This window comes from Colossoma macropomum, unplaced genomic scaffold, assembly GCF_904425465.1.
Source record: "Colossoma macropomum unplaced genomic scaffold, Colossoma_macropomum, whole genome shotgun sequence".
Taxonomy (NCBI): Eukaryota; Metazoa; Chordata; class Actinopteri; order Characiformes; family Serrasalmidae; genus Colossoma; species Colossoma macropomum.
In genome coordinates, this window is record NW_023494795.1 from 32,947,681 (window position 1) to 32,960,732 (window position 13,052).

Below are 13,052 nucleotides of genomic sequence, written 5' to 3' on the forward strand. Positions count from 1 at the left end.
ACATAGTAGTCCATAATAACATGTAATAACATGTAAAACATGTATGCTTTATGAATGTTGATTTAAACATTCATGAACATGTTATAAAGCATTTATGTAAGATGTTATGAATGAATATAGATGCCCGTCAAGTAAAGTGTCCTTAATATCTTGCATATCTCGAATATAAATTGTCATTACATGCTGTGTTTTTATGTAAGGTATATGTGGTAATATCGTCAAGGAGGCATTCAGCTTTAAACCTTTTTTTTAAAAACTCGGCAGATGCCCAGGAGTTCTTCTCTTGAACTGCGGTCTGCAGCACCATTCATCACTTCCAAGGCAAAATGCACTTAACGAGTCACATAAATGACGTACATTTTGTTTGTTTCAAAACAGTTTGGAAACAAATCGAAGTCTCTTTCTGTGCTGCTGTACGGAGTGAGATCGGCTCATTACACAGCCGAGGCTGCAGGTGAAGCCAAAAGGGCAGTGAGATTTTCACAGGAGGGTCTGTGAGCTCCAGCCTTCACCAGTCTGACTCAGCTCCTCTGCAGCTAATTGGTTCCCATTGTACTTGCAAATAAAAGAGACGCTGGTGAGCCGAGGCCCAGCCTGGAGAGCTCCTGGGATTCAGGCTCCCAGGCTGAAGCTGGCCAATATATCAAATGTTGGTTTAAAATATTGCTCAAATCTGAACATCTGTCAGTTGGCAATTATGTTTTTTTAAGAAAATATCTGCTGATACGGATATGATTCCAATATCATTTGCAAAATATGGGGCTGGGACTTACACTCATATCACAATAGGCAAGTGACAAAACACAAGCAGGTCGGTACAATCCAGGCAAATCCTTTATCAACAAAACCAAGAAAATATAACAAGGGTCAGAAACAAGACTAAAGCTCACAACTGCTCAGGAGTGTAAGCTGGACTTAGAGGCAGGACACAGGGTGTCAGGGTGGAGCTGGAAGCAGTGAGAGCCAGTGCAGAATGGGAGAGTCTGTGTACTGGTTCTCCCCAGAGGTCACTGTGCATCCCTAAAAATAAATTCCACTTAGTTTGACATTTTGTTTCCTAACACATGACACAACATGTCCTCTTTTTCAAGCAGCTTTATATACTGTGCAAAAGTTTTAGGCACCTGGGAAAATTACAGTTAAAAAGCTATTTATCTGAACGATGAGTGTTTATTTGCTCAGAGAAACACAAATATCAGAATAAATATAAATTTATACAATAAGTAGTGATTTTATGTCTGTTTTATGTCTGTGTTTAACCATTTGCAAACCCCTCTTTATGGCAGGCCGGTATTTTGTGTAGTTATTATCCAAGACCTGGAGTGGTTAATCAAGTGTGCTGGTAATGGTAGCATCCTAAGACCTTTGTTTTTCATTAATAGCTAAAATGCATTGTTCTGTAATAATAATATACACCAGCCTTGCTTAAGATGTGAACACATCTGTCTGAACTATAAATATAACATTTTTATTGTGGTCAGTTCCACCTCTGTAGCACTCAACACTGGAACTACCATTTTTGAGCATTTTTCAAGGATGAGCCAGGAGTGGAGCGTCTAGGAGAAATCTGTTCTTCAGTGTTTATTTGCATGTATTATAATGATATAGAAGCAAAATGCATTTACAGCCAAGATAAATGGTTTTAAACAATGTTTTTAGGTGCCTACACTCTTAAAAAGGTGGTTCTTCAAGGGTTCTTTAGTAAAGAAAGTGGTTCTATATAGAACCATGAACACTCAAAGAACCATTTGCATGATTAAAGGATTCTTTGCATCATGTAAGTGTTCTTCAGATGTAGAATGTGCTGTAGATGGTTCTATATAGAACCCTTCTGAAAAGGGTTCTTTAAAGCACCAAAAAGGGTTCCACTATTGTTACAAGCCAAAGAACCCTTTTTTGGTACTATATAGAACCCTTTTTGCTAAGAGTGTAAGACATTTGCACAGTACTGTATGTATATGTATGTTCGTGTATGTGTGTGTGTGTGTGTGTGTGTGTGTGTGTGTATGTGTGTGTGTGTGTGTGGGTGCGTGTGTGTGTGTGTGTGTGTGTCATTGCTCAGTACAGAATATGCAGGCTGGAACACTGTGATGTTTGATAATAGGCTAATTTTTAATAGTTTCAGCAAAGGAACAGTAGAATGTTTCATGTTTTCTCCTGTTCGGTATCAGGTTCCTCAGGACGAGTGGGGAGGTTATCCAGGGATTGATAAAGATGAGGAGATTCCGTGTCGCCGGATGCGCAGCAGCAGCTACGTGAAAGCCATGGGAGATGACGAGAGCGGCGACTCTGACACCAGCCCCAAAACATCGCCTCAAAAGTCTGTCCGGCCAGACGCACTCGTTCTCAAACCCATCATGCATAGACCTCATATAGACAGCCAAAGGTAGGTCTGATATGCTCTGTTTGTTTCAGAAAGCTCACACTTTGTCAGTGCTTTTTCTGAGCTTAGACCCGAGCAGGCGTTTTTCAGCTTATTTTTCTAGACCAATGTTTGTTTTGCACTTTCATGCGAAAGCTGGGTCAGTCGCCTCCCTGTGGTCGCAGACGTATTGTATGGCTTGAATCTGTTTGTTTTACAAGTCTGTTGTGTTTTCCCTTTCTGTTGATGGACTGTCAGAGCAAACTGAGAGGCAGCATTATGTTAGCAGTTAGAATTGCAGGCATCTGAGTTTTTTCTGAATAGTTTCTTCATCCCTACATTTAGTGATGCTAACCTAATGAAAATGTTTTCATTATATATATCAATATATATACATACACTATGTGGACAAAATTATTGGGACACCTACACATTACACCCACAGGAGCTTTTATGGCATCCCATTCTAAATCCATAGGCATTAATATGGAGTTGGTCCCACAGCTTCTACTCGTCTGGGAAGCTTTCTACAAGACTTTGGAGAGTGTCTGTGGGGAATTTTCACCCATTCATCCAGAAGAGCATTTGTGAGGTCAGACACTGATGTTGGATGAGAGGGTCTGGCTCGCAATGTCCATTCTAGTTCATCCTGAAGGTGTATGATGGGGTTGAGGTCAGGGCTCTGTGAGGGCCAGTCAAGTTCTTTCACACCAGAATTACCCAGCCATGCCTTTACTGACCTTGCTTTGTGCACTGGAGCTCAGTCATGCTGGAACAGAAAAGGGCCTTCCCCAAACTGTTCCCACAAATGTAGAAGCACAGAATTGCCCAAAATGTCTTTGTATGCTGAAGCATTAAGATTTCTATTTCCTGGAACTAAGGGGCCTAGAGCAACCCGTGAAAAACAACCCTATAGCATTATCCCTCCTCCACCAAACTTTACAGGGAGGCAGGTAACATTCTCCTGGTAATTGCCAAACCCAGACTTGTCCATCAGACTGCCAGATAAAGAAGATTAATCACTTCACAAGAATACGTTTTCACTGCTCCAGAGTCCAGTGTCAGCAGCTTCACACCACTCCATCTGATGCTTGGCGTTGTGCATTTTGATCTTAGACTTTGTGGCTGAGCTGTTGTTGCTCCTAGGTGCTTTCATTTCACAATAATAGCACTTACAGTTGACAGGGGCAGATCTAGCAGGATAGAAATTCCCCAAACTGACTTGTGGCAGAGGTGGAATCCTATGACAGTGCCATGTTTAAAGTCACTGAGCTCATCAGTACGACCCATTCGACTGCCAGTGTTTGTCTATGGAGACTGCAAGGCTATGTGCTTAATTTTATCCACCTGTTAGCAATAGGTGTGGCTGAAACACCTGAACTCAATAATTAAGAGGTGTGTTCCAATACTTTTGTCTGTATAGTGTACATGCTATGCAATATTAAGTATGTAAAGTATGACATCTTTGCTGTGATCACTATTTTCAGTGACATTGATGTTACTAAACTCATATCTGCAAGTTTTATAGTTTTTACCCTCACTACATTGTGCTGGAAATTGTCCAGTGACGTTGCTTACCCTGGGGACTGCTTTGCATTTTACAGTGGGCAGGCAAAGTTGTTTGTTTACAAAGCTGCTTAATTTATCTGGTTAATCCCGTTAATCCTATAGTGGTACAGCAAGCGGAAGCAGCTAATAGTTTAGTCTAGAAGTTTATTCCACCTAACCATTTAATAAACAAGAAGAAACAATAACATTTCAGGAGCTGTTGTTCCAGAGCACTGATCAACTTGCTACAGTGTCTGGAAATTTCTGCTCTTTAGCATTCATGTAATGCTTATCTATAATTAAGAAAATCACTGTAGCCTCCCACCCTGGGTGTCTGCTGGCATGCATAAGCAACTCGCTTATATTTAGTCTGAGGTTACCAACATGTGACATCTCGCTCAATAGAAGTATGCACAGGATTTGATGTAGAACTTCTAGAAAGCGTCTCATAGGCAGTTAAATAAAGTTTTCATGTGCAGTGACCAGTCTGTCAGAACTTTATCTGTACACAAGTAATTCTGGTCTGGCTATAGAAGGTGCACCAGTTCAAAACATGGTTGGTATAGTATATAGTGTGTGTAACACCTTGGCCCTCTGTGCTGTAGCACGGGCTTTGATCCCCTGTCTATTCTATTCCTTGGACAAGACACCTAACACTACCTTCACCTACCTGTGTGAAGTGGTAAATCACTCTGGCATTAAATTTTTTTTTTTTTAAGAATTAAAAAACATACTATGGCTTTTAAGCCTGGTTTGAGACTGGTGCACCTGATCTAGTCCAAACTTGGAAATTTCCACATTCATAGATTTTAACGTTCGATTGGCAAAAATATGGTGTTAATCTGGTTGTATCCCAAAACGCAAGAGCTTTGCGGCATTATGCCTATGGATACCACCCACCTACACACACACTCAGAAAAACAGGACTTTGGAGAACGGGTGAGCATATGTCACTTAGAGAACTTTCCACAGCCTTAGCTTTTTGAGCTTTGAACAGTGTTTTGGAACAGATTGGAATAGTCAAAAGGCTGAGTTCAGTGGCTTATGTGGGCTGTATATTTGTTTTAGGGAAGCCATCTTTATGTTCTGTGCTGATCCAGGGAGGAAGAACGCTTGTGTAGTGTGTATCCTAATAGAATAGTGGTGTTCTGGTCGATTACAGCAAGAGATTTATAAGAACTGGAACTTGGAGACATTTAAATTGGGCACAAATACAGAAGCCCCGATTAGAATACCTTTTAAAGTGTAAGGAAAGTGATTTTTGATTTGGTTGTTCAGGTGTTCAGTATGATTTTATGATTTTCTCTTTACTACTCTTGGGATTACTCTTACATTGGGACATGGGTGAATGTGATTTTCCATGGGATGTCTGGAATGTTTATGGCCAATTCACACAGGATAAGAAATCTTGAGATGGGAGTGGCTACTTGATATATACCTTGCTGTCACACCAGAAAGTACATTATGCATTATGTTGAGCTTCTCATGAGTATAAAATGTGTCCAAACTATTCATTTAATTGTAATGTACTTGTTTACCATAATCGTCTATCTCGCTGTCTGGAGTTAATGCAGTTTGTAATTATCATTGTCATTAGCTTGGGAATTTATAGGCAATTTAGCTGCATAAAATCAACTCTTTTTCTGTGATTTTATGCTTTATTGCGAGTCATGCACTCGAGGTAGGACGGTACATTCTGGCCTGATTTGGACCACCGAGAACTCAAGTAAATGCTTCTTTTAGCGCCTCAGCACTCAATAATGTGACGTGGCAGTTTACACAGGATTAATAGAACATGGGTTTTTTCTACAGTGCATTTTACAGCAGGTTAAAGCTGGCAGAACCTTTACTGATATTGGAGCATCCATAAAAAGTCCATAAAAAGTCATTGATTCGGATGGAATAAAATCACCAAGAAACCCAAGTAATAGTTACATTACCCTGCCTCTCCACTGACAACTAATCCCATCCCAGTAGTAGAATACTGGGCTTGTTCTGCTGACTGAGATTAAGTAGGCTGACTTTGAATAATGTCATTCAGCTCAAAAAGACCTGAAATCCTCACATTATTAGTTTAAATAGTTTATTCTATGGTAAGGCCTGTGTTATCTAATCATGTAACAATAATAACTCAGTCATGCTTCCACAGCAACAGCCGGCTTGCTGAAATGTGTCTGCTGACTAGCACCTGATGATGCCAACATTAAAGTTGTTGAGCAGCTTATGCGGATGAAACTTCAGTTGTAAGCTAATCACTTGTTTTCACTTAGACATGTTACCCTAAATTGACCAAATCCAAAAAATCTTAAACGTATATCCACATTCAATACCTGATGTTTCTAATGTGTATATTAGGTTTAGAACAGAGGTGCTCAATCCTGGTCCTGAAGATCTACCACCCTGCAGAGTTTAGCTCCAACCCTAATCTAACACACCTGATCCAGGTAATGAAAGCTTTTGTAATGAAATCTTAACTACTGGATCCAGGTCTGTTGGATCTGATCTTGCCAGGGTCATAGAGCTCCAGGACCAGGATTGAGCTCATAGATGAACATTACCAATTACTTGGCTGTCCAGATACTAACTTACGTCTCTAATCCAAGCTACTATGAACAGTCCAAGGAATTTTCACCACACTGGTAAAAAAGACACAGAACATTATTAGGATCAGTTTTCTTCAAGTTTCTAATGAGCAATCACATAAAGAATAGAATGACTTTTGCGCAGTGAAATGCAAACTGGCAGGCAATTCCAAATGATAGGGAATTGGCTGTTAAGGACACAGGGGGAGGAATGAGAGCCGTGAAGCTATTTTTAGTCTCAGCACTGAAAAAATCATGAAATGAAGTGGCCATTGCTTTTCCATTGCAGTTTCTAGTTCTGCAGTTTAGACTTCATTTCTAAAGGCTATTACTGCAGGCAAATGTATGGTTTATTGTATATTAGCACTTTGTAAGAAAGGGGAAGTTGTTAATTAGTCCCTTTCACCTGAATTGTGTCATGAAGCAAGCTAGAAATAACCATCCAATCAACCAAAAAGGCAGATACCAAAAAAATGTTAGGTCACAAAAAAGTTAGAATTTTAGAACTGGCCTCACAGATCAAGTCAAGATTATGTTTTTCTTCTGGCTCATTTTTAAAGATAAAATAACTGTAATTTCCTAGACTTCTACATTTTTTTGTGACACAATAATAAGGGTGGGCGATTAGACAATATCACAGTACTTGAAGGCATTTTAACAATACGCGATATGTATCACAATAGTTTATTTTGAGTGGTCCTTTGTAGATGATTAATAAACTCTTAACAGATTATCAGTAACATATCAATAACATATAAGCGAAGTAGCAGTAGTGAAACATCTGAATACACTTAAGTAAATATCTTGTAGATGTTCTGTTGATACATTACTAATATTAAGTAGATGTATTGTTAATACGTTACTTCCATTATGCAAAACCTAACCTTACCCAACCTTACCCAAAACTTAACCCTATCCCTGGCCCTAATCCTAACCCTAACCTCAACCTCAACCCAAACTCTAATCCTAAATGTTTTTCACATGTTACTGAGAGTGTGTTGAGTGTTTGTTTCATCTAAAAAGGACCATTCAAAGTGTCATAAATCTGACATTGACTTTTTCTTAGGATCTTTCTCAAGAACATATTTAAGATAAACACTCAGGAAGAATGAGGTTCTGTGAGTGCAAAGCTTTTTTACTCAACTTTGGCAAAAAGTAAACTATGATGGAACAAGAAGAGCAATCAAAACATATTTAAGAATAAATTGATAATATTATGTTTCTTGGCACGTGCTGCCATCCAGTCAGCTACTTGTTACTATGCAGTTAATGCAGTTACTGTACTCTGGTTGTTGTTTGAATGTGGTCTTTTCATGATTCATGCAGTTTTTCAGTGTTCTAAAATTACTAATAGTAATAGGAAATTATGGCATATGGAGTTTCATGTTGATGATAACATATTACAAACAGTAGGATTAGAAACGGGAAATAAAAATGAAAAGTAAACAGTTGCCTAAACTGTGTTTGTTACTGCCTGCAGCCTGTAACTGAGGAAAATGCACTGTAAGCTTGTGGCTCAGCAGTCTGTGCTTGAGTTTTTTCAAATCTGAATTACCGCTCAATACCAAAAGTTATGTGTAGGATATTATGTTGTGATAATGTGCATGTTCTGAGCCTGATTATCTGAACATGAAGGAGGAAAATGTATTAATCTAGTGTCATTACTTCAGGTGATTTGCATAGTTAAGAGCCAGTAGCCAGTTGCACCAGCTGAAATTTAGTTTCAAGCATGAATTAGGGTGTAAATGTTTTCCCAAACCATATTGTGAGAGCAGGTAACTCAAACATTTAAGGCACTAGTGCGTAAAGTGATTGTAGATCAAAATGCTGTCGCATCTGCAGTCAACCAGTAACACTATCTGACATAAACAGAAAATACAGCAGCCATGAACTTGACACAGTGAGGTAACTAATGTTTCCCTTTTGGTGTTATATACTTAGTTCAAATGAAGTAATATCTGTCGCTAAGTAATAATTCAACTATTGATGGGCATTTTCAGTAATTGTATCATTGTGTACTCAACCATGCAAAAAAAAATGATACATTTAATAATTTTCAATAAATGTAATGAATGGACAAATAAATTGGTTGCTGCTCAAAGGAAAGTTAATGTTAGGTTTCCCTTTTCTCAAGTCTCTCATAGGAGCCACAGTTAAACATTCAACTGGTGCAACTAGCAGTAGATCTTTTCCTCACCCCCTTGAGCTAAACCCCACAGATAAACCTGCCCTGGTGTACGTTAGTGATAAAGAGCAAGTTCCTGTTCATTCACCTTGTTTGGATTTAATTACATTCAGAAAGTTAACTGAGAAACTCAAGAGCTTTGATTCATAATGTGACCTTGTAGGCAATAAAACGAGGTTAATAGAGTTGTGATGATACATTCTGATAGTACAGGTCCCAGGTGACTGCCGCATGGCTACATTAGTGTTTGTGGTTGTTCCCTTTATTTAGCCAAGGCTACCACTTGCAAACGACGAGAGATATGCGCCCACACCCCAGTGTATCCCTGGACCCAGCGACCACTTACAACCCTCCCCAGTTCCGCTCCCGCAACCAGAGCTACATGCGTGCGGTCAGCAACCTCAGTCAGGCAAGCTGCGTGAGCCAGGTGAGTGTGAGCAGTTTCCTCCGTACCGCACCACACACAAACAGGACAGATGATCAGCCGCTGGTTATAGTCACACTCTTAGGCTTACTTGCTCAGAGCATGGGTCAGTCCAGTACGATGTCTCGAATGCATGCAAAACCAGATGAGCTGATACACAAAACTAGCCAGTTAACCCAAGTGCTATGTATGTGTTGTATGTATATAGATGTTTTATTGGATGCAGTACTAACTGATGATTACTTACATTACAAGAGAAAAGAAAAGAAAGCTTTTAATTAGTGGTAAACAGTTGAATGGATTGCAGTTGCCTGCTGAAGGGAAATTGGTTTTCTATGTTGTTGTTGTTGTGTTGGATTATGTTTCTGGTTCTACACTGGTGTATGTAACTTGTTGCTTTGGAATGGTGATTGGAGTTGGTGCTGGCTACTAGCATGTTACATTGTGTATGATTCATTGCTATGCTACAGTGAAGGAAGGACTCTTTGTGTATGTGTTAGATTGTACCATTAGAGCATTACAAGTAGTGTCTTGTAAATGTAGATGCGCTACAATAGCTTCTGCTCCTTGTTGCATGCGTTTGGTATCTAACCATTTCTTTCTTCCAAGCAGGGTCTTCAAACATATTCCAGCAATTCTCTGTATTTAATGTGGAAATGGTGTTTCAGTTAGCAATGTTATCTCTTGTTCTGATGTGTTAAACTTCTTTTTGTTTTATTTTGAAAAGATAACTGTGCTGAAATGTTGAAGGTCGGAAATTGTCAGCTGTATTTTCTCCCTCTAACGCTCCTTCATATTTACTGTGCAAAGGGGAAGAATCAAAGTGAGAAAGAGAAAGGAAGAGGAAAAATTAAGGACTGCTATTCCTGTTTTTGTCTCTCAGGTGAGTGAGACTGAGGTCAATGGCCAGTTTGAGTCAGTTTGCGAGTCCGTTTTTAGCGAAGCAGAATCCCAGGCCATGGAGGCCTTGGACCTGCCTGGCTCTTTCCGCACTCGAAGCCACAGTTACCTGCGTGCAATTCAGGCTGGGTATTCCCAAGATGACGACTGCTTGCCTTCAATGACATCCTCCACTGTCACTTCAACTCTCAGATCCACAACAGGTAACCGTATGCCTCAACCCGCGCCCCTCCTGCTCCAGAAAAAGAGAGAGAAGGCTTAGAGCACATACCCGTCATACAGTCAACACACGCTTCGTACATACTTTGACATACCTACATATGTACAGTGGGGTACCCTTGTGCTTGAGAGATGCTGAGTTTGAATGTTCCTGGTCCTTCCTGTCGACTCCTGTCTGTTTTGTGTCTTCGTTCCTTTTGCCTCTGTGTCCCAGTGTTAAATGATGGTTGCCTGCAATTGCGTTTGCACGAGTCATGCATCATCCTCTGGGCTTTGGGTTGGTGCCATCTGGTGATGATGAGAGACTAGCCTGGGAGGGGGCAGCATAGACAGACCAGTGTGGAGGTGGACGCTTTCATAATGCCCCACACACTCCTGAACAAACAACAGAGCATGCTTTTATCAAGCAAAGCCGTGCTGAGCATGTCACAACCTTGGGAACGTGAAAGTAAACTCTAGAGAAAAGGTCAGAAAGAAGGAGAATAGGAGGTAGGGATCAGGAGCAAAGCAGGTGGAGATAGAGACCTTAGACGGCAGAGATCACTGTGACTCCTTCTTTGCTCTGTGTTCACGATTAGCCTCTTAATGCAACTCTAGTGCAAAGGAACAGGCTAGTAAATGGCATAACCTGCAGCTTGCCATGACAAGATGACAAGCTCCATTTCAGTCCTCTGGTCCTGGTTGCACAAAGTAATGACAATGAAATATAAAGCAACTGAATGTTGATAAATTCTGATTGACATTGCATATTGTGTTGCATAAATTAGCTCAGTTTGCTGTGAACTAAATGAAAGAGAAACATGTCGTGGGTGTGAGTGGGTCAGGATAAAAAATAATCATAGTTGTGTCAAAATCTTGCCAGTGAGTGAGATTTCCATTCCATAACAATCATCTAATTAAACTTGCCTTTTAATGCAGCACTATGCTGTAATAAACAAAAATTTAAACATTATATCTCATTATATATTTTCAAATGCAGTATATACATCTTAATTGGGTAAAATAATCTTAATTGAGTATGCATAATATGAAGCTAGGTTTGTCAGAATTTATTATAAACTCTAACATTGTAATAATTGGGTATTATCACAGATTGTAAGCATGTATAGCAATTTGTCACATTACAATGTCATCTACATTATTTTATATACATAGCAGAAAAATAAAACATTGTTTTTTGACGTTTAAATGGAACAAAAGGTTTTGTGCAACACATACATCAATTCTACCGCTGCATGGGTACATCTGGTTCTTTGTGCAAACAGTGCCACTCCCTCAACACACATATGAATGGTGCATCTGTGTACACCTGGAGTATAGCTATGAACCCTATTGAAATACTTCTTGCTCTAAATATTTGATGTCAAATATTGTAAGCCATGTATGAATAGGCCAATAGATGTTCATGTTTTTGTTCAATTTATTTGCTCAGTCCAACTGAACTTTGTAGTGAATTCAGTGAATTCTGTATTCCTTCCTTTTGATGTGGGTTTTTGTTTCTGTCGTTCCAAATGGACTTTTATTTTGATTGGACCTTTATACACAAATGTTGTTCCAACTGGAGTTTCTTTTGATTGGACCTTTATACACAATTGGTTTCGTTCGTCAAAACCACCACAGCCAACCAAGTGACTGCAGGAACTGAGGATTAAGGAGAGCTCCCCAATCCCACGGTCATACCCTGCTGAAGCGCTTTCACCCTGTACAACTCTGTACCCAAAGCCTGGGAGGTCCTCGCGCTCCCTGTCTAAACATGCTTGTAGAATTGGTTTTGGTTGCTTCTATCTGTTTTGCAACACCCCAATAACAGACACTTTGTCCCTCTTTGGAAACAGTACATAAGTTCTAGAAGAATTGGCAGTTTTTAAGCAAGTGTTTAAGCTCAAATATTGAGAGTTTTTCCATGTTTCGCATCTACAGTAGCAATCCCTTTGAATGTGGTCTTTGACAACAATTCATTGACAATGGGCCCTGAAGATCTAAAAGTGTAGCATGAATAAAGATAACATTATCAAGCTCTGCCTTGATTTTCTCGTAGTGCCTGTAGTAGCACATAGGTGCAGGCCTAATTAGTCTGAGCCAAAAAGACTGTAGAGCTCTGAAACTAGTTTGTAACTGTGAAGCATAGCAGGCCCTTGAATGGGGCAGGTTTCCTGTGATGGCTCAGAGGGGAGGAAAGCAGCACTGCAAGGAGATCCAGGGGGAAAGAGCAGCAGGAGGGACTGCAGGGGTGCCTGTCACAGGTATTATACTGTCAACACGCATACATATATCTATGTATATGTGTGTTTTTGCACTGCCTTCTCAACTGCTCAGGGACTACATTGTTTTAAGACTAGATTAGGGAAAATAATGATTGCCCCATAGCACTATGTCCTATCTGGCATCTTTAAACAACTAACAAACCCCAAAGAGGCTTCAATATATTACACACAATGTTGAATAATTGTGTAATTGTGATGTTTACTGCCTGATACTACAGCCACAGTGGGTATTGTGAGTTGTTTTTGATGTTCTTGGACCCCTGTTTAACATTACAGTCAAATTATGTGGGTTTATTTTAATTTTATATTAAAATAACATCCTGTGTCTTTCTCATTTTTGTATTTTAAAATTGCTATCAGTGCAAAAAGATGGGGTGCTTTTCATTTTTTTGAGTTATTACAACAACTCGGGCATCTTTGGTGTGGACGTTTTCAGCCATGTAGGACAGTGGGATTGCAGCCTCTCCCTGGTGCAGCCCTTGTAGGACCCACAGACTTAGCAGGGTTGTTTTTTGCTTTGTCTCTGCCCCCACATCTCCACATGGTCCAATCATCTTTACAGAGGGGG

General features: G+C 39.8%; 1 protein-coding gene across 1 annotated transcript in view; it reads left to right on the forward strand.

The window, feature by feature from the left end:
- The window catches only part of LOC118815838 (disks large-associated protein 2-like), a 94,823-nt gene that overhangs the window by 22,574 nt on the left and 59,197 nt on the right, over positions 1–13,052 (forward strand). The window contains exons 2-4 of the mRNA XM_036582224.1: positions 2,172–2,386; positions 8,948–9,104; positions 9,985–10,204. Of these exons, the coding sequence (XP_036438117.1) occupies positions 2,172–2,386; positions 8,948–9,104; positions 9,985–10,204 (592 nt within the window). The remainder of the gene's footprint in view (positions 1–2,171; positions 2,387–8,947; positions 9,105–9,984; positions 10,205–13,052) is intronic.